Genomic DNA, 24,627 nt, shown 5'->3' with positions numbered 1-24,627 from the left:
ACTTTTACAAATGATGTTTATTTACAAGATAAACTCTTCTGTTAGGTTGATATAAATATGGTGGTTTAAAATATGTTCACTGATGATCTACAGACAAATAGCTGCTCATTGATCCCTACAGGTGAGTTGAAAGTTACCACAATGTATTATATGTTGATTGTTTTTTTATATACATATATTTTCCTAGGACATGTTGATAAGACTTACAAACAAAAAACAAATAATGCTAAGTCACACAGTTTCTGGTCGTCCTCAGACACAATAATGACCCACCAAGACTTTCAACAGGGAAACCGCTAACCTGGCTCCTTCAAATACAACATTCTCCTGCTAGCATCTTTAAATTTCACAAACTTACACTTCGTCTTTTGTGTTATAAAACTACAAAAATAAAGCAACAACTTGTAGTTCTATAGGAAGTAATGTGTCGTATAATCAGAGAAAGGCAGGGGAGACTGATGAAAGTCACTGCAAAAGTCTTTTGTTCAAGTTTTTATTGCATAATAAATTTAATGAGTAAGTTTAAGAGGTGTATTAAAACAGACTGTTGTACCTTTGGATGGAGCAGCACAAGTTGTTTGAACTTCTTTCATCATGCTAAGCTAAGCCAACTTGGTTGCAATAAAGTTAAGGACTCAATGTTGGCCACAGTGGTTGAAAAGTTTCCTCGCCCAGACTATCACTCAGCCTGTGAAAACTGTTGTTCTGTGTTGAGAAAAGTCCAAGAGAATAACCTTGTGACATGGAGACTTCAGATTTATAACGAGTATTTAAACGCAGTAAAATGTTACCTTATGACAAGACTACCAGAGCGGTTCTCTTTAAGAAACCCAATTTATCTATATCCATCTATGTTGTTGGAATGATTGTTGTTTTTTTAGCCAGAATTTGTGTTTATTTCTCGGCCTGAAGAGAAACAAATCTGCAGATATGATGTTTTTTTTTCACTGTGCAAACTTCCATCTCTCGTTTCTCTCTGTGACAGTAGATCACTCTGCTTCCCTGCATTCCTGTCACTACCAGCCTGCTGCATGCATACACTTTTCCAGAGTCTTTGCTTCACCCTGTGGACTCCCTTCTCTTTTACTGCTGCGGGTCAGCATAGGATAAAGCATTACAGAGTTAGCCTACATACTGGACAAATCCCTTTGAGGAAAGGTGATGAGTCAGGTAGACTATGAGAAGGAGAGATGGGACTCTAAGGTGATCGATGGAAACACTGTCATTGTCGGTCAGATATTTTAATAACTTTGCTACTGAAGAACCAGAGGAGGAAGAAATTCTCATCACCTAGAATCTACTTCTTTGCAACTTTCCTTTCGCAATCTGGTCTTCTCTGCACACATTTCAGGCATTTACTTCCCTGTATATCCTTCTTTTTCTACCTATTTCTCCCTCCCTTCCTCCTCACTTATCGATTGTCTCTTCATGGATATTGGTGGCCTCACAACAGTGGTAGCCAACTCTACCTACATCTCGGCCCGTGGGAGCTTTGATGGCACTGCCAACCCTGCAGCCAACCGAGACAAGAAGTACCACTCCCTCCTGAAGCTTCCTCACATCACAGCGTGCGAAGGCCTGATGGAGACTTTAGACCTCGGCTTCAGGGCGGTCTGCGTGAAGCAGCCAATTGGAAAACGTCTCTTCCAGGAGTTTCTGGACTCCAACAATGAGTATAAAGGCACCTGCCGCCTGTGGAAGGATATTGAGGAATACACCACGGCTGAGGACGAGGATCGAGTCAAAAGAGCCAGCAAGATCTTGTCCAGGTACATGGAGCCTGGGGCAAAGTATTTCTGTTGCTTTCTGCCTGAAAACAGCGTCACAAAGGTCAAAGAGAAGTACCAAGAAGCTGGGGACCACCTTTTCTGTGAGACCATGGACAGTGTTATGGACTTTCTGCAGGAAGTGCCCTTCACTTTCTTCCTGGAGAGTATGTATCTGAAAAGGTTTCTGCAGTGGAAGTGGCTGGAGATGCAGCCCATAGGAGAGGACTGGTTTATGGAATTTCGTGTACTGGGGAAAGGCGGTTTTGGGGAAGTTTCGGCCTGTCAAATGAAGGCCACTGGGAAACTATACGCCTGCAAAAAGCTCAACAAGAAGAGGCTGAAGAAGAGGAAAGGCTACGAGGTGAGGAATCCAATCATTATTCCTTTATTCTGAACTACAGTCAGAGTCTAGACAAAGCTTTGCAGACAATTTTCCGTTTGACTTATATGATCGGTGCCCTCATTACAACATTATGATCTCTTTATATAGTGCACATCTTACCATGTTTATGAATACAGCTGCTATAGAGGGGATTTCCTAATCTTCTGCTTATTTCTCACAATCAACTAGAAAGACACCGAAGCCTAGACAGCAAGTTTTGCAAATTCGCTCAATGATATGGCTTGTCCGTGAGGCAGATCAGTTATTATCAAATATGTTTTTAACCTGGCTCCCGATTCTACAATCCTACATTTCATTTAGCAGATCCTTTTATCAAATGTGACAAACATCAGAGAGTAAGTACAACACAAGAAGAAGTCTAGAAAGGAGGAAACAAAATCAGTTAGTGCAAACAAACAGCTTTAAGTCCAATCGACAGGTGTTGACAGGCAGAGCAGTTAATATATTGTCATCAACAACAACATCAACAGCTGTCCTTTGGGGGTCTAACCAGCATTCTCTGCACAATGCAATGGGTTTGTCTTTGGCCCATTCTGAACCCTTCTACAAATTTGCAAACAAAATTGGGCAAGTAGTGTTTATGTTATCCCAGTGACAAACAGAAAGAGCGGCAAAACTACCTCGGAGGATGTCATGACTTTACTATGAAGGGGGCCTTAATGCTTTTAAAAATGTCACTGAACATATCCACTTTTTATTAGTGCCCTGCATTAAAGAATAATCCTGTCTCCTTCAGGGGGCAATGGTGGAGAAGAGGGTCCTGGCTCGAGTCCACAGCAGGTTCATTGTCTCTTTGGCCTACGCCTTCCAGTCAAAAACAGAGCTGTGTCTGGTCATGACCATTATGAACGGAGGAGACCTGAGGTCAGATCTCACTCTCTAAAATTCCTGATCAGAGTAGTCCTCATCTCTCCCTTTCATCCCTCATGTAAAGGAAGGGTGTGGATATTTTTGCAGTAACCTATTTGTCTACAAGTTGGAGTAAAAGATACTGTATAATGGACCTACTCAAGTAAATATAAAGTACCATGACTTATTGATATTATGTATTTCATGACAATACAGCGCTGTATGAAGCATTAAATAAAGGATCAGTGAGTTATGGTGCCAGATGCGATCATACTAGAATTACCCACAATGTCTTTAATATTCAAGATTCCATTTATTTACATACATAAAAAAGACTAAATGCTTGTTTCCCAGCCCAGTGTGACAGAGAGAAAAATGTAACATATAGACACAGAAATATACCTTTAGATAATAAATGTCGATAACAGACTTGCTTCACTGTTCTTCCACCAGGTATCACATTTATAATGTGGACGAGGACAATCCAGGATTTCATGAGCCCCGGTCCTGCTTCTATGCCGCTCAGATCATCCAGGGTCTGGAGCACCTCCACCAGAAGAGGATCATCTACAGAGACCTCAAACCAGAGAACGTGCTGCTGGATAATCAAGGTACAAAACAAACACAAGGCACTAGAAGAAGTTCTTTCGTGAGGGAATGGTTAGCTCGCTGTGTCATGATTGTTTTTTCTGAGCAGAAATAAGGTTCAGGTGAAGTTATTGTTTTTCTTGATCACAGACTGTTCTAAAACAGCTGAATGTCCCCTGTCCACTGTTTCATATTTACAGAACACATGAGAGTGCTGTTGTTGTCTAAACCTAAGTAAGCCAGATGCCAAACCAAAGACTTTGTTATTGACTCTAAAAATGTGTCTGATTATTTCCCTCTTGAGCTTAAACATACAAACACACACACACACACACACACACCACCTGCTTTGTTCCACATCTACAGTGTGTGTTACCTCTAACTCGAGAACGTCTCCGTCTGCCACACATCATCGACGCAATCTGCAAGTCATTGTTTGTATCCCTGACAAGCGCAGCTCCTGACATCACCCTGCTGTTTGTTCTCACAGGTAACGTGCGTATCTCCGACCTGGGTCTGGCTGTGGAGCTGGCTGACGATCAGATGAAAACAAAGGGCTACGCCGGGACTCCAGGTAGAGTCAAGCCTGGGTCATTTACTCTCTCTTACAACAGGATCTGTGAACCCACACCCTCAAAACTCACAGCACCACAGTGTTTGACTTTGTCATTATCTGACTATTATATGACATTTACTTCACACATGCTGCATTGTACAAATACAGTAAGCTACTGTTACCTTTATCCTAAGAGTGTAACCTGAAGGACTACACTGAAACACTACAACCACCGCAAAGATAGAATCCAACATTAACAGACAGTACTGACATAATCTGGTCTGTTGTTTTATCACCAATTTACTTAAAGAAACAACATATTGTTAGTTGAGAAATCTGTGGATGAAAAGTTTCGAAGATTAAATATACAGATGTGTTTTTTTTAAATAAAAATAAAAAAACGAGTTGATAATATGTGAAATTAAGATACTCTTCAGAGTTTGGTAAGCATCTAGAGTCAAACACTTTGCATGAGGGAATTTTGACTAAATATGAGTACTTGTAAAATGAACCTGTGCTCTAGTATACAAGTGCCACATATAACTAACTAAAGTGTAGTTTAATGTTTAGTTATTCTTCCTTTCTCTAAGTTTAATTTGTTCAACACATCATTCACCAGTTGTGACACTTTCAGTCCGTTTATATGAGTAAGAAAAAGCATAACATTTCTGTTTGAAATGCAGGGTAATGTTTGCACAAAAAAACATTTTAAAAACTCAAATGATAGCTACAGAGTTATTTCAATTTCACATAGTGTTGTTATTTTGTAGTCCTATTGTTATATTCAAAAACACTCTGTGGCTTGACATGATTTCAGAATTTTGGCTTCAAGAGGTCCATCGTTTTTTTTTTACAGAATTACTAATATAATAAAGTTATGTCATTTCAGAATAGTGCTGCTAACATTTTAAAATTCCTACTACTTTCTTTTCTCATCCAAATGTCAATTCTTAAACTGAAAGGTCAGAACCTGTTTTCTGTCACTTGCAGGTTTCATGGCTCCAGAGCTGCTAAGGGGAGAGGAGTACGACTTCTCTGTAGATTATTTCACTCTTGGGGTCACTCTGTATGAGTTTATGGCTGCTAAGGGACCCTTCAGGACCAGAGGGGAGAAGGTAAAACACATACCTTTGACCTTTGCCCTTTTCTTATTTTCAGGCTCCATTTACTTGGGATACATTAACATGTACAAAATATTTTTGATAGTCTTGTAACAGTTTTTTTTATTTCGATTTTACTACTCAAGATTGCCCTCTTGTGGCCTCTTCTGATACTGCTGTGAAATATGAGACCCACATTTAAAATAGTAGTAAAGAAGTACTCATGTTGTTTACCTAAGATGTCCCAGCACTTACTGAAATGTTTTACATGAACAAGATTTGACTTTAGAAAAATGTAAATGAAATGTACTAACACAATAAGTGTCAAATGTTAAATTGGGGTGAGTCCTTTTATTTGGAATGCTTAAGGTTAATTAATGTAAACATATTGTGTAGCTGGTAAAATTGTAACACTTATTTAAAGTATATGTACTTCTGAGAAGTTATTCAGTAAATGTACTTTATGTAAAGTGTGCAGGTTTTGGACTAGTGCGACTTGTATCTCTTTCTGATCTCTGTGCTAAGGTGGAGAACAAAGTGGTGAAAAAGAGGACCCTGAATGATCCAGTATTTTTTCCAGAGAAGTTCAGTGAAAGCGCTCGATCCATCTGTGAGGGTCTGCTGTTTAAAGACGTGGACAAGAGGCTCGGGTTCAAGAACGGATCATGTGATGAGCTCAGAGAGCATCCCTTCTTCATCGAGATCAACTGGAGGAAACTAAGTTCAGGTCTGTTCAAAGCTGAATTTTTTTTTTTACTTTGTTGATGTCTAAATGTTTATATTTTGTGAAACTGTTTCATGATGGTCTAATTATCTTATTAGAGTTGGAGGAGTGAAAACAAGCCTTATGGTGTGTTCTTTGTTTAAAAATTCTGATGAAACACCTCTAAAACCTCCAGGAAGTACGTTTTAGTTTGATTTAAACACAAACATTTCCCATGCTGATAAGAGATGCTGTTTGGGGACATCCTGGAGGCTCAGTTGTCTGAGGCTCATATCCTTTAAATCTAAACATACCATTTTGAAAATCTGCACCTTCCTTCCAGGGATCCTTACTCCGCCTTTCGTGCCAGACTCCAAGACAGTTTATGCCAAGAACATCGACAATGTGGGGGCCTTCTCCACAGTTAAAGGTGTGCAACTTGAAGACAAAGACAGCAAGTTTTTTAACGAGTTCGCCTCGGGGAACATCTCCATCCCCTGGCAGGAGGAGATGATCGAGATGGGGATCTACAGTGAGCTCAACATCTGGGGACCCGGTGGGACTTTGCCCAACGACCTGCGGCGTGAATCCATCCTGGAACAGAAAGCCAAGTCCTCTACCTGCACTCTGTCCTGAGGGACTGGCAGCAGTGCATGACAGTATTTACTTGTTCAGATGATGGAAGGCCAATGAACTATACGTAATAAATCAAAACTGCCTGTTTTTGAACTTTGTGTAAATATTTCAGTTCATGCTGGTATTGTTTTTGCAATCCAATGAACATTTTTTATAATGTTAATAATAACATCAAGCTTTTATTTTTCAATGAAGCTCTAATAATAGACTTGCAGTATTTAGCAAGTTTTGTGTTGTTATTTAATACAATGCTAGCCAAGGTTTCACAGTTCAGTATTTCTAAACTTTCCAACAAAAGCTTTAACAGTAAGCCGTGTTGAATGTTGGAGCACACATGATTTCATCAAGTTCTTTTTCTACATTTTCACATTTTTGTCCAACATGTTTAGATGTTTTGCTTGTGTAAATAGTTTTCACAATTAACCTTAGTACACACTTGGTGTTTTTTTTTTTTTTTTTTATCGTTGCGTATCTCATAAATGTAAATGCAATTCTGTTATCTTTTACTGAAAGAAAGCAAAATGAGTAAATGGCCCATTATGCATTTGCTGGCCGGTAGGGGGTGCTGTAAACTCATGATGAACAGCATCATGACGAGAGAGGGATGCAGCATGTAGATGATGAAAACCTCAAAAACTCAGTTTACTCATAATTGTGTTAAGTATCTATTTAAACCACTTACTGTAAGAATTATTTTTTTAATGAATCATACGCCCAGAATAACCGCATTAATAGATCATTAAAGTTATATAAAATAAATAATGTAATCATTTATCACTGAGGGGGAACACGGGAGCTGGTTGGCTCTCTCTCTCTCTCTCTCTCTCTCTCTCTCTCACTCTCGCTCTCTCTCTCTCTCTCTCTCTCTCTCTCTCTCTCTCCCTCTCTTTCTGTCTCACAGGAGCTTTGAAAAAAGTTGAACCTGTCTGTTTTCAGAGTCAGCTGCTGTGGAAACAAAAAACCGAACTCTTATTTATCATATATATATTAGACACATCTGACTAAAGCTCGTTGTCGGTGGACTCTTGGCGGAGGATGAACTCAGTTTTGAATCAACAGGGATAAAAACCAGCTGCATTACAAAACTTAACGGCGTCGCTTGAGTTTGCCTGATCTCCAGTATCGTAGTATCTGTCCGGATTGAGTGAAAATGCAGCAGCCTGAACCCCAGCAGGCAACTCAGCAAACAGCAACTGAAATACTGGATCCAGCAGGTAGGCAACATTAAGGCAATGTCCCTCCTATGGGCTCATCTATTATGATACTTGTTTATTTTGCATTAGAAACACGTTGCTGTAGATTTAAATACAATGCATTGTAAACTTGCATTTAGGCTTATATATTTGAACAAGAAGCCTCTCCAGAGTAAGGGGACTCTTTAGATTATCATATTAGAAATGTATCCTTTATAAAACTATAGCCAGCATCAACTTGAAATGCTGCCTTTATGTTTATGATGTGATGATGATAGAGGACACAAAAACAGTGAACACTACTTTTACTGACTTTTCTTTTTACTATACTTCAGTGCAGTTTGTAGATAATTATAGAAGCATAAATGTTTGTGCAAAGAATAGTTAAAGAGCAGTTTTACAATATTATACTGGAATACTGTGCTTGCCGTCTTAATTAAAAAGGATGTAATGAATGCAATGAATGTAAAAATGGACTTCACGTCACCCTGCTTCTTTTTCTTGGTTGTCCTCAGATAGGTACCTGCGTCGGAGGAAATCGGCTCTGTGGATGACCGTATCCCTGCTGGCTCTGTCTCTGGTGGTGCTGACTGTGGGTCTGGTCTCTGCAACTCGCACAGACAATGTGCCTGTTGCTGGTTATTACCCCGGGATCACTGTGAGTCACAGTCAAATCTCTGCCAATTTGCTCCCCTGAAGAAAAAACTTCTTGGATTATTTGTTCATTATTACCGACTCCTTCCTTCCTGCGTCTAATGATCCTTCTTGTGTCTTCCACTTTGACCTCTTTATACCTCCAGCTCAGTTTTGGAGCGTTTCTGGGTATTGTTGGCATACACCTGGTGGAAAACCGCCGACCCATGGTGAGTCTGTTCCTTCACTTTTATGCTGTTGTTGGAACAAATTTAGAATCACAAGATATATAATTTAATGTTCCTATCATCCATTAAAGGCCTGGTTTTCTGAGTTTTATGTAGAACCAATTCAGCGGCTGTATGTGGGCTATTTTTATTTTCCTAAAAAACAAAGAAGATAATGTAATACAAAAAAATCCAAACCTTTACCTTTCTAATGACAGCTGGTTGAATTTATACAGCATAGATGTCTTAAGCGAAGAAATTCATATTTGCTGAGGGTATTTCTATCTTGGCTCTACATTTTTTTTTTACTGTTGCTTACTAGGTGTGCACATCTTCAACTCCATGTACCGACAAATATATCCAGATGTCCAGTAGGCTGTTACACATAACTAGAAGCAACCTCATCAATCCATAGACTGTATATTAGAGTTGGATGCAGGCTCAGTGACTGAAACGTGAAGCCAATGTGGTAGTGCCTTCAACCTGTGTTCTTTCTAAGGGCCAGTATCTAAAATTAATTATCTTATGATAAAAGGTAGCCGAATTGAATTTGAGCTTGTAGCGCTTTTCTAGTCTTCTGACCGCTCAAAGCGCTTTTACACCAAAAGGAGCAAAAGGGAGAGATAATGATGACATAATAAGCTTAGACACAAGTCCATATTAAGAGTAATTGCTGGATTTGTTAAATCTGGGCTGTTGTTTGCCATCAAGTTGCTCACACCTGCTTTTTTAAGGCAACTATATATAGATTTAGTATTGTGGTTATAGTTTGCACTTCTTGCACAGCCAAGTAGAAAAAAGTATTTAAAAATATTGAATGACACAACAACAAACACATTCAACATTTTAGCCTCCTGTTTGATTTCGCTCAAGGTAACTTCTGTCAATGTATATTCTATAATTTATGTTCATCTTCCCCAAATGACACACTGTTCCTGGAAACAGTACGTATGTGCCATAAGTTAAAGGATTATGTTACCGACTTTGCAAATCCACTAAACCATTTAATGGGAAATTGCTCTATTATGAGCAAGAATCAAATCTGATTACCCAGTGGCAGTGTAATGTGTTCTTGGTCCTTGTACCGAGGTCAGTGTACTCAAATGGATTCTGTGGTCTGGAGCAGTGAATGTGATTGGCTCTGGACTTCAGTGACATGAGGGGAAATTGCATTAGTATTGGTCAGTTTCTGACAGGGCTCCTTTATGTCATACTGTACAGGGACACAGGTATCATTTCATCAGAGTGCCGCTCTGTATAACTTTGGGATTTTTCAACTTAAAGTGAATAAAGTGACAACAACAAAATTAGAAACTCCAGTTTGAGAGCTTCAGAGTCATACTTAAAGAGATAAAACATAATAAAAGTGTATTACCTCCAATCACCATACCTTGTTACAACAGTTGACAAGTGTTTCACGTTTCAGACAATTGCACATTAAGGGCAATTGGCAACCAGAAGTCTACTCTGTGTCATTTAAGTAATGAAGACAGTATCACATTCACAATGAGACCTGTGTGAAGTTCCTGCAAAGACAAGAGGACACCAGTGACACAAAAAAATCTATCCAACCTTGAGTTGTAGCATTTGATTTGTCAATAAGAATACTTTTTCTGCTTGTTTATCATACTGGAATTTACTAAACTGCAATATAAATACATACTTTTCATCTATGACATATGTGAATAATATTAACAAGGGAGTATGGAGCTCAAGCATATTATCATGTGGACTGTACACCTCGGATTGTAGCTATATCAACATAAAATGTAGAGTTTGTTGGACCAGCTTTTACAGAAACACTCACATGACATTTATAATATTCGTTTTTGAAAGGTGTCAGTTGTGAAAAACAAAATTCAGCAATTTAACCAAAGCAGCAAATGTTTTCATGTAGCTGTAAATAAATCCTATTAGCAGTAGAGGTAATTGTAAGATCACTAAGGTAACTTTCACTATAAGAAACTGTCTTTTTTTTCCTCTGAGTGAAATCAGGGATTTACATTGTTATACATTTAGCGCTATATAAGTTAGTTAGAATTTTTGATAGTAAAACTGAAGTTTAATAATTGTCGTCTGAAGTGTTGCCATTCAGTCATGATGGCCTGACAGCTGTAGAAGTAAAGATGTGGCTAACGAGTAATAAACACATTCAGACAGTAAAATGTTCTCTGTTCATTTTTTGGAGTGTGAGCGCTAAACTAACTACCTCTCTCCAGATTATAATTTTTCCTCGAATTAATTTACAAAAACAAAATGTTTTACAGGCTTTTTGCAGTTCAGTGATTCCCAACCTTTTTGACTTGGAGCCCTACCTATTTGTATCTAAGAAAAGCCGGGACCCCGGAAAATGAACATCAATTTGAGTAGTTTTCATTGATAAAATTCACACTGATTAGATTAACTACACACACTTGTTCTTCTGAAAAAAACTTTGTATCCAGTAAGGGTCCTATCATAATTTCAGTTGGTATGTGCAAATGTAACTTTGACGACCTCAGAGCAGACAAAGCCTCGCACCCCACCTGAGATCTTTTGTGCCCACCCTGGTGGGCCAGGACTTCAGGCTGGGAACCAATGATTTAGAGAATAGAAGAAATGTGTTAGGTGTACATGCTCCCTCTGCTTGTCACTGCGGTATATCAGTTTGTCTTGTCTTGTGAATGTTTTGCTGATTGTGTTGTTGTTTTACGTTGCCTCTACCACAGCATGGTAATCTAATCTGGTCCACGCAGATACCCATCTTAAAGCTGTTCATACATGTGAAAAGCCTCTCTCTATAAAGTATCACATATAGAAGAATGTTTTATCATTAAAAAAGTTAAATATTTTCTGTAGGCTCTCACCCCTTGTTTAAATGAGTGACCACAGAGCAGAAAACAACATGAAATACATTGACATCCTGATTTATTTATCTCCCAGTCCAATGCTTTAAACTTTAACGCTGGGGTGGCTGGTCTTCGGTGTCTCCTATGAGGCCAGTGTGGCTCAATGTTCCCCTCACGCAGGTGTCTTCTTTCCTCCTGTGTCTGAAACAAGAGAGCCTGCAGATGGTCGAGGGAGGCTGCTCATTAAAGAACAACTAACTTTATCACAATACCACGGACACCTGAGTGCTCTGAAGCTTCTTGTACTTCCTGGATGTCACAAGCTCTGTTTGCTGCTCTGCCTCTGAACATGAAAAGTAGCTGACGAGTTGTTTGATGTCCATTTAGCTGTGAAGACAGACACGTTTTTCAACTTGTGTTTATTTGAATCCTTGTTTGGGAAATCTTACAGCCTTTTTTTTCTGCCTTTTGGCAAAGTAGAAAACACATTAATCAAACAAATGAAATGAGGGTCTTCAGCCCCATACAGCTGAAAAAGCGTCATTGTGACAGACAGAATAATAAGACTCATTCTGAAGTAGGAAGCCAAACATAATACATCTAAATCAATGCAGAGCAAATCTTTAGTTAGAAATGAGGAATAATAGTTTTCCACCTTTCAGATCTGTATTAAATTGCCTTCTTACGAGTTGCCTTGTGGAACACTTTATATCTCTAGATTTTATTGTTTAGATTAATTCTGCTCGCCCAGAATGTGATAGGACCTGCCCTTTTTTTATGAATGGGTGGATGATTTTTCTTCAACTAAAGCTTTAAAAAATGTTAATGACTCGTGTAATTCAGTTTTTCATTTTTTTTCTAATCTTGTCCTCCAAAAATCTTTAAAAGGATTTGGGAGCATGAAAGCCTTTAAAAGATGAAATAAAAATACAAACTCCCTTCATATTCTCACCTCACTGACACTCAGATTTTTTATGGCTCAACCTTTCATGCGGCTCATGTTCTTTTCTCGAGGCGCCTTTAGTTACTGTCTGTATCTCACAGACTGTCGCCCTTTTGGTCACCTTGAAGCTCAGGACAGCAGAACAGTGAACCTTTAAAGGGTCGTATTTTACCCAACAAGTTCCCATTAGCAGTGTGTCCAGCTGTGGTCATGATTGGTCACTGGACCGCTGAGCAGGAGAAAAAGACCTTGCACCAGTCAGCGACTTTACTTACATAACCTGATAGGTATCTTTACTGACTCCTATAAAACTCCTCTTTGTGTCTTTATCTCCTCATCTGGATCTGATGGATCTTCTCTAAAACTCTCCTCATGTGTGTCTCTTGGCATCGGTTAGCATTGGTCTTTTTTTTAAATAATTCAAGTGGCTATTATAATTAATTCTGTTTAAAAAAGTCTGTCAGATCACATTAACAATTATTATGGAAGTAGTTGGTCATTGTCATGAATCTGCAGGTTACTAACACCTGAATATGCAGCTTCCCTTTCCCACCAGGGGCGTGTACACGGGTACACGGGTTACATTGCCCCCTTCTTAAACCATGTAGATTGGCCACCCCAGGTACCTTTATATTTAACGTAGAATGATGATCTCCCTGCACGGGACTGAAGTTCAAACCAAATGTCAGTGCAAAGTTACAAGAGGCTTTTATATAATTTCCATGAAGCAGGTTTTCTTTGTTGATACTTAATACTGTTACTTTTGGAAACAAATCTTCTTTTCTAGTCTTAACGAAGTAACTCATTGGTTACCATCTGACAACAATACAGCAGCTGGGAGTGTCAGACAACTTTTCATGGAATTCGGATGTAACCAGCGATAAGCAATACAGAACCTGCAACCAATACTTCCTTGCCTCTGCATTGCAATGCGTAGGAACCGACTAGAAACTTAAGAAGCGAGACTGAAGGTGGTATTGAGAAAATACATTTAATAGCGGATTGTTAGCTGCACTTGCACAGAGGTGTATTTTCATAAACATTATTTAAAATCAAGTCGCTATCAGGTGAATGCCAATGGGTTCTAGGATTGCATTACAGCAGTCGTCTTCTGCCGCTTTTACTATTTACACAGACTGTTTTTATGAACATTTCCGATACCAAAATCTGGTCGCGCATCGACCGGTAGGATACTGTATTTTTGTGCAGAATCTCGATTAGGCCTACCCAGTCACAAAAGTCTGCGCATGCCCCTGTTTCACTCTTAAACCTTCTTATGACAGGTTTCAGCTCTGTTTAGTTGTGAGGCTATGCGATCTTGGTTGACTCGCACCGCTCTCGTAGCATTAGCAGGCAGTTATCAACTAGCTGGTGAACATAGTGTGACCCTTGGAGATGATGGAGACCAAAGAGTCAAAAGAACATCTACAGATATATTATGAAGTCTGCCTGTGGCTGATAGATGTTTTTAACTGTTTTCCGGATCATCTTGTTAATTTATAGGTCTGTTTCTGATGCCCCCAAGTGGCCAAAATCCATTAAAATTAAAGAACTTGAATTCATACTCATAGTTAGCTGTCACTTAAATATACATTATAAAAACACAAATTGTCTACCTGAAATGTAGGAGTGTAACATTTTATCGTAGAGTTAAATAGAAGTCATTTTACTTAGACTTCTTTTTAAAATATTCTTACATCCAACACTTCTTTCTTATTGATATTTCCTCCCGGACTCGTCTCCAGTGAGCAGAAAACTGTCTACAGTGGGTCTGTGTTTCTTCATCTTTTACAGTATTTGGATTTTTCTCTCTGCTTCAGTGGCATTAGGGAAGATTGGGGGGGGGTTTGGGATATTGAGTGTGTGTTGAGGTGTTTTATGTGCTGGCAGCTGGTGCTAAGGTAATGTGAAGTAATGCAGTTGTCAGGCTCTATTGTCTCTGCCGCTGGCTTCATCTCCCACTTACAGCCCATAAAAGCAGAGTCATTTAAACGGCTAATGAAGTGGAGAGTCTGGGCTGGTGGCAGATAAAACCTGCAGAGGAAAAAAAAAGTCTTTCTCAGCTCTCCTTTTGTTTGACTTTTTGAGGGAAATTCATTTTTAAAATCTCTTGTAATATTTGTTCCACAAATCATGTGTTATTCTCACATGTACAGATCAATATTTCACATGTAAATAAGGAGGAACTTTAACAAATCCGACCTGTGAAACAAAAAGAGAACGAGACTGACAGATGCTCCTTGAGCTTGTTCAGTATTGCTCTCACACGTTCAAGCTTTGCTTCCCTAGTTAAATAGACAACTCACACCTTTATTATAAGGTGAGCACTAAAACCAAAGACTTAACAAGTGGGCAAAGTGGGTAACTGACCCCAGTTTCAGGAACTGCTGGCATTCAAATCTACTTCAATGTTTTTATACATATACAAGGGCACCCTAGCAGCAATAATAATTTTTATGCCTTAATCTTAAGATTGATAGAATTGTTTTTGTGTACAGAGAAAAGTAGCTTTGTAAGCTTGAGATAGAAGGTTAAAAAAAAAAAAATGCTATAAAAAGGAAACAAAAGGTAACTGACTAACTGACTTACTAAATAACTCTTAACTAACAAAAACGGATAGCAGATAGAGTTTGTCTACGGCTTAATTTTGGCTGTTACACTAAAAAAGTGTCTGCTTCAATGACATAACTAATGCAAAGGAACTGACTACCTGTTCAGTAATTTAACCCCCAAACAGGATTCCATCTTGAATCCCCCCCTCACCCCATAGACATGACAGTGAGCTTTAAATTGGAATCAGATTTTGTTTTCCTTGAGATGACAAGATACATTTCATAACACTTCAGTTGTTTGTCTCTTGGCAACCTAAAGAAACAGCTGTACGTACTGCTGTATACACATTTGTTATTGAAAAGGTGCAGGGGGTCAATTTTAGAGTCTCATAGCAGATACCCCCATCCCCCCCGCCCAAAGGGTTTAATAGGACCATGAACTCTCAAGGCAACTACATTGCAGGATACTAGACACATATTTATAGTATTGGCTGAATGCGAATTAAATACAAAATCTGTCTGGCAACACAAGGTTTAAAGACATGAAATGTGTATTTAAGTTCTCCAGTATATGTTTATGTTTGATTATAACATGATGGAAGTTTTTCTTTTGACCTGTTGCCTGATGTAGGAGGCTGCAGGTTTCTCTCTTGTTGCTGCAATTGATCGTTCATCTCATAAATAAATCTAGTGTATCTCATGTTTAAGTTTATGTTTAATTAATTCTCTTACGTAATAGACAGCTTCATCTAATTAGACAAGATAAATGAAAGCAAGTGCCAAGGTCCTTTAAGAATTAATCCTGCTTACATAACATTGGTCAAACTAAACACACAGCAAATTAATATTTATTTCACACAAAATGCTGCAAGTGTTGTAACTTTTCAATTCTATATTTCATTGAACTGCCAACATTTTGAGTTCTCGGTGTAGAAAAAGCACAGGTTTCTCAACTATGCAGCCTAATGGAATTCAGCCATTGTTAATTTTTATAACACACCTGTGATTTTCTTACTGTGACATGTCAAAGTGTCATTTATGAAAAAGGCTCATTGACTCCCACTACGAGACTTTCTAGTGTCTTGGTTGCAAATTTAAAATTTGTTTTGTTCTGGTATAAAATGAAGAGTAAATGGTTAATTAAAAAAAGAAAAGAATGAAAACAGAAAATCAACAAATAGTTCATCATTTTTAGTTTAATTAAAATCTGAAAAAAATCCTCAAAGCATCTTTGGAACAAGGGAAATCAAAACACAAATTAGGAAAAGCTGTAAACTTGTTTGCGGTTGTCAGAATACTTCAGAGGATAATCTACTTCTACATAAAGTAATTGAAGATCTAACTTAGTTACTCATCATGTAAATACAGGATCAGAATACTATATATTTATTAAATATATGCACTACGACTAATTGTTTTATACCAGCTTCCCCCTGGGACAGATAGATACAGTGTATAGAAAAAAGTGTGTTTAATTTGCTGCCTCAGTACAGCAGGTTCGGTCCGGGAGGAGCGATTGAACAGACAGTAAACGATGCTCAGTGATAAAGTTCCCGATCAGACATCTGTGATCAGCCAGCTGGGTCTACTCCCTGTGTGTGTGTGTGTGTGTGTGTGTGTGTGTGTGTGTGTGTGTGTGTGTGTGTGTGTGTGTGTGTGTGTGTGTGTGTGTGTGTGTGTGTGTGTGTGTGTGTGTGTGTGTGTGTGTGTGTGTGTGTGTGTGTGTGTATAAACTATTGAGAGACTGTCTTACAAAATAAGCGCTACATGGCAGAACATGTGTGTGTCTTCATTTTCAAATGGAAATTTAGAATGATTTGATCAGTGATCAGATTCTTGCACATGATTTACTAACTCTTAGAGATAAGCAATACCGTGTGTGTGTGTGTGTGTGTGTGTGTGTGTGTGTGTGTGTGTGTGTGTGTGTGTGTGTGTGTGTGTGTGTGTGTGTGTGTGTGTGTGTGTGTGTGTGTGTGTGTGTGTGTGTGATCGAGAGAATGAGATTGACCTTGCTGGTAAAGAAGGTTATCTTCGTCTCCTGTTCTTTGCCTCTTTGCCTATAATTTACCCACAAAGCACCTCTGTGTTGGCAGAGCGAGAAGCCATACATTTTCTTTATCGTCCTTCAGCCCAGACGCTGCAGAGGACCAATCAGGACACACATGAGCAGAAACACTGAGCTAACATAACCAGTGTGTGTGTGTGTGTGTGTGTGTGTGTGTGTGTGTGTGTGTGTGTATGAATAGCCTAATAACACTTTGCCTTTATATAATAAAAACTGGTTTATCAGTTGAGGGAGACGTTTAAAATGATGAAGTAACTAAAATGCCTCTGTAGTTGATATAGTTGTGAATAAATAACACAAGCTGATAATTGTAAATAAACTGGATTGATTCTGAGGATACGAACTGCAACATTTACTTTTTAAGAAAATATTCCTCGTGACTTTAACACTTTTTTCTCTCCCTCTTCGTTCTTCTGTCTTTCAGCTCACAGCAGCAATCATATTCATCAGCATCGGAGTCATTGCGTCTTTTTTCTGTGCCATAGTGGATGGGATCATCGCTTCAGAATTTATCGTAAGTATGAAATGTGTTTACATGCCTGAGTTTAGCAGACAAAAAAAAAAAAACCCAAGGGTTTTGCAGGAATGCAGGTCAAGACTGGCACAGAAACCTTGTTGAGATCAGAAACTTTGCGGATGTAATCAGACCGAGCTGTCAGCTTGGACATGTGGATCAGACAAACTAATCTCAGCAGCCGACCTGCAGAGAGCCGAGGAAAACATTCAGCACAGAAGGGCTGATTAAATGTGTCCAGAAGTTCAGAAAAACACGACAAAACTTTTGTTTTACCCGGAAACACATATAAAAAATAATCATAATGAAACATGTAAGCATGGATAGACTTTTGAAGAACACTATTTCAAATTAGACAATATTTACAAGGACTTGTTGTCTGTTTTATTTAATAACTATTTTTATTTTGCGAAATTAGTACAAATATCTGAATATGTTTGTGTGAGAATCAGGAGAAAAAAGCAGGTCAAATAAGGTGGATTTTTTCTTAAATCTATGGTGTGTGTTATGTGGGTGCCTCAGTCGGTCACATCAGCCTCATGAATTTAAATGAGCGTCTTAATGAGTGTGGACCAGAGAGTGTTTAAAAAGCTGGACCTCTCAGCACCTGGCACAGAGTCACTGATATTGATCATCAGTGCCATCAGAGCCTCAGCACATATTTTCATTTTGTGCACACGGGACAGTAAAAGTCATATTTATTGCACCTTCAAGCTTTGCAATCACATTATATAAAGTCCACTGTGGCTCATCACTGTGGGTTTTATAGTGCGGTGCGTTGGAGGCTTTAGATCAGGCACGAACCGTAACCTCGGGAGGATGCACAGATTCACACAAGCCACACACACATGTGCAGTTATCTATGATTCACAAAAACAACAAATGCATCAATGAAATGCTCTGGAGTTTTTTTTTACCCCCTCGAAAGAAAGATTTTTGTATCTAAAACATCATTTACTACATCTGTGGTCAAAACGCCAGATAAGGTTTTGTTTGTGACACTCACAGGACTCGAGGCTCTTGCTTGAGGACATGTGTGACTTCTACACCAGTGGATCGGGCTACGCCTACGACAACTACTACACTGAGGTGATTCATTCATACATATGATCCACACACACTTAAAGGCATGATATGCATCCTGTTCACATTGAGATGTCCCCCAACCACACTACACATGCTGTTACTTATATTTCAGAGATGTGTATAACAGTTGTTTCCTACTATTTTTGGGCATCAGGACTTTAGTAGATAAAACTTGCAGAGGGATTTTAATAAAGTTTTTTAACAAGCTATGGCTCACTAGCCTTTCTGTTGTTTACTACTGTTTTTATAGATCACTTGTTATGGGGCAAGATTGTTAGTTTCACAGTTTATACCAGTGAAGACAACAACCCCCACAATCCCATACTATTTCATGACATCATAAACAGCATCTGTTGTTGTTGTTTTGATCAAGAGACACAGAGTTACAGAAATGGCATGCTGTTTCTTTAATACATCAACTACTTCTGTCTGTGTTGAGTGGCATACGATTCATCACAGCCGTTTAGACTCATGAAGTAAATGTAGCCTTGGCTTGTCTACGGTTTCAATCAAATTCATTTATCACCATTTACCTCTCCTCTTACACACTTCTTTATGTCTCTGAAGTTTTCCTTTATAAGGTGTAAATAATGCTTCAAATGCACTTTTTGTTAATATAGACAAAATCCAGAGGTGGATATTGGGGTGTTCTCTGTCTTTGCAGCCTCTGGGTGCCTGAATGAAAGTGTATACTGACATCTATTGGTCAAATAATGACAGTTCACATCTTATTCAGATTTCATCAAAATAAAATTACAAGCACACAGAAGTTCCAGAGTTGTTGTGTTGACATGCTGATGCTTTTCTTCACCGAAACTGTTTCCCTGTCTCCTGATTATCTTGCTGTTCTTTATGCTTTTAAATGGATGGTATTAAGTTGATTCTCTTGTTAAATAATGTTGAGAAGTGTATAGTTTAGTCCTTCTCTTTGTGTCTCTATCAGATAACTTGGTTTAGATTTGGCATTTTGTAAATAAAGATGGATGATATATTGATGACTATTTATTAAAGTACCTCTGACATAACAGGTAACGTGCCGTGCGTCTGAAAAAGCGTGCAAGCTAAGACTGCGGAGCAACTCCTGCTACTGCTGCTACCTGTACAACTGTCAGAGGTGAAGCTCAACACACTCTTCAGATCCAATACATGTCACATTTATGTGTTTACATGTTATAGATAAGTACTGGGCTTAACAAGAGTTTGCACATTTGTATGTACTTTATACATAACTGCAGAGTTTTTGCATGATTTAAGATTGACCTTGTATCTTCCAGGTATTCCTAATTAGCATGATTAGCAGAAAATGATGTAACAACATCCTAACCTACCTTAGGCTCTGCTGTTGATCACTTTTAAACAACACACAAATTAACAAGGTTCATCTGTTCTTTTTTAATCTTTCTCCCATTATAAATTACCTTTCCGACAACCCACTTTTAAAACCCTGGTGTGGGAGTTATTTGTTAAAAAAGAATAGCTGTAAGGCTCCCTCTGCTTGCAGCTATGTTTGCAATTCTGAAAGTTTGTAAAAGTAATAAATTCTTTGTTTTTTTCCTCACTGCCAGGAAGGTTTGAAATAAAGAAAAAACACTGATTTGTAAAGTGGTTTGCCTTTTTGTTATGGCAGACATTTTGACACGTTTTAGCATAAAGTCCACAGGTTACATTGCTGTTATAGCCCTTTAAGTAATACTGACCCCCATGCCCTCTCTCTCTCTCTCTCACTCCTCCAGCAGCGAGCACCACACAAAGTACTACGAGTATACCGGGGTCAACAGCTGCTGGGACGTGATTCACCTGCACCGTCTGCTCTGGGCCTCAGTGGTGCTCAACGTGATCGGCCTGTTCCTCGGCATCATTACTGCAGCCATACTCGGAGCCTACAAGGATATGGTGAGCTCTAAAGAGAGTGAAGTATCTGAGTGCGTTTCTACTTAAAAGGTCTAGCTTCCTGATTTGTCTAAGTAACCACAAGCCCAAAGTGACGCCTTTACAATGCTGGTTTGTCAAACCAAGAGTACACATTTAGAAATGATTACTACTTAATGAAGAGTATTGAAACAGACTGTTTTGTCTATGAATACAATCATTAATTCAGCAGTACTAGTATGAACTGTTATGTAGGTTAATGTATTACAAATGATAAAAACACTATCTGTTCATTAAGAAGGGACTTAAGTTACCAGATAATAATAGCAGACTTAAAAGCATGAAAACAAATAGTAATAGGCCTACAGTATTGATTTGTTAACATGTCTTTTTTTTTCAATGTCTCATCATCACACGTCATGCTTAAATGTGATAACACTGAACACTCAGTAACAATGAATATCTCCAGAATAAAATAAGCACTGTTAATCTCTCTCAAAGACTAGATTGGTCCCTGGTTGTAGTTTGGTTGGCCTGAATGGTCCTTATCTTATGTTATGTCTTTACCTCTGATATACTGTAAATAAAGTGTGAGTTTCATGCATAACTGGGGCACACTCACTCACATCTACCTGTGAGGTTCGGTCATCTTTATACTTTTGCATTTTTTACTGTCTCTCTCTCTCTCTCAGCAGAAGCCGACTCCTCCGATGGCTCCCAGTCCTTCACCATCACCACACATCCTGTACAACCCCACCCAGCACATGTTCCCCTACAGCGGCTTCTGCCCTTCAGGACAGACTCTGCCCGCCTACCCCAATTATCCAATACCAATGCAGGTGAGGAGCCATGGCTTAAGAAAAGAAGAGTAGCAGCCTTTTCACGCGAGACAAAAACCTGTTACACAGAGGATCTGAGTAAAAAAAAAGAAAGAAAATGAATTAGGAAGAAATCATTCGGCTGCTCCAGTTTCACTGTCCTGGTAGGGTTCATGCTGGTTCATTGTGATTCTACTGGGACACAGGAATGGAACAGAGCCGTCATTTATTATAAAGTATGACATGTGCCTCTCACTAAGGCTAGGAAAAAATGCTTTCAGTGAATAAAGTTCTTCCTCCCTCGCATTGTTTGAGTATGGCAGCCACATGAGCAGCAGACATAAAATATGTTTTCACAGCACCAGCACAGCTGTTTTACTCCGACATCAAAGCACTGGAACAAAAACACATTCACCTGCTCTGCTGCAGATTTGTAACGTTCAAACATCAAACCATTTTTTATTTGTCTTACGAATTAAATATCTGCTGAACAATAAAAGACAACTTTCTTGTTCCATGAAGACAATTTCTGAGCCTTAAGTGGCACAGATCGAAGCAATGAGTCTGTGGACGGATTCAGTTTAGACTGAAATATAGCAAAGTCCAGAAGATAAACCCAACCAGCTTTAATGATTGGCAGAGTTTTTCTTTTGCTCCAAGGTGAAGTCTATTTTTTTGTTTGAATTATAACAACAACCTTTGAGATGATTGTCATGAAATTTGGTCAAAACATAGATGGTAAAGATTGAGGATGGATTTTAATTTTAATGTAGCACTACCACCAAGGTAGAATGTGTTCAATTACTTGGTTAATTTCTAAATCCTTGCAAAAATAATGACATCATCATCATCATCATCATCATAGTTATGGCTGTATGTGTGTATTCTCCTATTTGTCATTCTGATCAGTTTGTGGGATGGAGAATGCCTTTGTCTTGAACTGCATAAACTGCGATGTAATTCCTAAACAAACCACTCATCTTACTTTGAATCTCTAGATACATCAGCAGTGTTTTTTTAAAGATCCAGTGAGGGACTTTTGGTTTGCGTCATGTTTGGCGCCCCTGTTAAGAAAATGGCATGACTTAGCTCTTCACTGATCTTGCCCTGTAAAGAAATTCTATTCTTCTGACATATCCAATCCTGCTTTCTTTTGACAGTCAAATGTATCAATCGCTGTCAGTCTTAGTTGTGGAAAATGTAAATTTAGGCTGTTTTAGCAACTGCCTCATCTTTATCATGGTAGCAGCTGTTAGAGTAACTCTATAAGAAATAATCAATCTAGTCAGTGATGGTCTTGTTTACTTTTGAAGGTCAAATAGAGACGTCAGTATACATTTGAGCTCTATTATTACTTGCTAAAAAAATCCTCACAGGATTTTCCATAAATATGTAATGTTTTCCACAGGTTTAAAAAAGTGATGACTGCTCATATTTTTGCTGATATTTCTGTGGCAACTCCCAGAGAACGGCTCATTCCACATAAAAATGTCTGAAATGATTTCAGATATCTTGGCTCTACTTCCACATACCTCTCTGCAGCCTACCACTCCCTGTCTCTTCTCCCACAGCATAACGGCAGCTTTCAGCAACCTTCTACTCCCCAGATGATCTCTAACGGAGGCCTTGCTTCCAACTCTGGCCTCTCCGAAGAGAACCAGAGCCAGCAGCCCTCTCAGGCTCCCAGCCAGCCACAGCCTCAGGGAGCCATCCAAGAACCGGGGGGCTACATGCTGACACCAAACGCTCCTGTCCTCTACGGATCAGCCTACAGCCCCTTTGAAAAACCTCCGCCTTACGCCTGCTGAGCCCTCGTGCAGACAAGAGGGCATGTTGGAGAAAAAAAAAACCATCCTGCTTGATCAGACTGGATGTAGCACAAGACATTTTAACTGTGACCATGTAGACACCAAACACTCATTGAGCTTCACGACTGCTCTGTGCTGATGTTTCATGTGGTGGCACTGAGGAGAGACACATATTTAGAGCTTTGTAGTGTAATTATATAGACATGATTAAAGGAAAGAGTTTGGGAAATAGGAGACTCAAGACGTAAATATGAAGCTGCAGCTCTGTATGTTAATCTGTACTGAATTTTAAAACAACAAAAATGACCAAAAAAGCAGCGCGTTACGTGCAGAACTATTCATTGTTAGTAGTGCCAGATGACCCTGAAGAAACTGCTCACTCACATCTCAGCCCCAGATATTTCCCAAACTCTTTCCTTGAAGCCTTATCTGGCCGTCAGATGAATTCATGTTACAAACGTGTGGTAATACAGTGATCTGATAGCTGTGTCCGTTTTAACTTTGCTCGATTGGATCAGAGGTCTTCCTGTGTATTTTTCTCACCATACTGACTACTGTACAAGTAATTAAAAGGGCTTTCTTTGGATAGAGAAATGTAAAGGATGCTGATGTTGCGTGTCTGTGTGACTCGTTTAATGTGCACTTTAAGTCAATAAACTGTATTCATTATTGATAATGCATGTTAACTGCTGTGGGATGCAGTTCTGTAGCTGCTGCTGCTGTTGAATACATTATGTATTAAAGACACACCTATTAGAAATGCATTCATTCAGTGTTGTACACAAATTAATGTGGAGCAAGGGCTCCAGATGTAAAGATGTTTGAGTTAAAGGAAGAGTTCAACATTTTAGAGATTATAAAATAGTTATTAGCAGAGTGTTCAATGACACAATCAATACCAATCTAAAGTTGGATCAATTATGAAGCTACTGTCAGCCAGCTGTCAGCTTCACGTCACATGAAGACGGGGAGAATAATTACACATTTATCTCACTTGTTTAATGCGAATACAAACTATAATTTGTCATTTTAAAAGGGGAAGGCACAGAAAAGCTTTTTCTCCCCGTTTTTGGTCTTTATGCTACATTCAGTTAGCAACTTCTGGAGGGAGTGTTTTATTTAAAGCTTCCTCCTGATGCTAAACTTTTTACCACTTGGTAATACAGAGAATAAAAGCATCTCCAAAAATGTCAAACTTTCCCTTTAAATGATCACCTGTTCTAATGTATGACGAGGTGTTTCATTGTGTTTATTAAATGTAACATTTTGCTTAGCTCAATAGCCACAGTTGTGACTGTCCTCTACGTGTACTACTGTTTAACATACTTACATACTATAAAAGTTACACTAAAGGACTGAAGGATTTTTCTTAACAGTGATCAGAAAATGGAGCTAGCTCAGTCTTCATCTAGTGAGAGTCGTGTGCCTGAGTGTGAACCTGTTGTGAAAAAAAAGTGAACTACTGGTGAGGTAAGGAAATGAACATG

General features: G+C 38.8%; 2 protein-coding genes across 4 annotated transcripts; both read left to right on the top strand.

Annotated features, from left to right (window-relative positions):
* Positions 1–1,245: 1,245 nt before the first annotated feature.
* grk1a (G protein-coupled receptor kinase 1 a) lies at positions 1,246–7,047 on the top strand. The gene is made up of 7 exons (XM_020635913.3): positions 1,246–2,130; positions 2,909–3,036; positions 3,475–3,632; positions 4,100–4,183; positions 5,156–5,280; positions 5,791–5,992; positions 6,312–7,047. Exons 1-7 carry the CDS (start codon positions 1,429–1,431, stop codon positions 6,602–6,604), a joined length of 1,692 nt encoding a protein of 563 aa, XP_020491569.1. The 5' UTR covers positions 1,246–1,428; the 3' UTR covers positions 6,605–7,047.
* Positions 7,048–7,077: 30 nt separating this feature from the next.
* LOC109985554 (transmembrane protein 255B) lies at positions 7,078–24,626 on the top strand. Of its 3 annotated transcripts, none has more exons than XM_065952846.1 (9): positions 7,078–7,818; positions 8,313–8,455; positions 8,598–8,660; positions 17,470–17,559; positions 18,568–18,648; positions 19,674–19,759; positions 20,382–20,538; positions 21,207–21,353; positions 22,904–24,626. In XM_065952846.1, exons 1-9 carry the CDS (start codon positions 7,755–7,757, stop codon positions 23,138–23,140), a joined length of 1,068 nt encoding a protein of 355 aa, XP_065808918.1. In that variant the 5' UTR covers positions 7,078–7,754; the 3' UTR covers positions 23,141–24,626. The 3 variants fall into 3 exon arrangements, with proteins under 3 accessions (XP_065808918.1, XP_029133577.2, XP_065808917.1); XM_029277744.2 differs by having other exon boundaries at positions 7,079–7,818; positions 20,379–20,538; positions 21,210–21,353; positions 22,904–24,624; XM_065952845.1 differs by having other exon boundaries at positions 7,080–7,818; positions 20,379–20,538; positions 22,904–24,519.
* Position 24,627: the final 1 nt, after the last annotated feature.

The sequence above is a fragment of the Labrus bergylta genome, chromosome 3, assembly GCF_963930695.1.
Source record: "Labrus bergylta chromosome 3, fLabBer1.1, whole genome shotgun sequence".
Taxonomy (NCBI): domain Eukaryota; kingdom Metazoa; phylum Chordata; class Actinopteri; order Labriformes; family Labridae; genus Labrus; species Labrus bergylta.
This window is presented reverse-complemented; position numbering and strand designations above follow the sequence as displayed.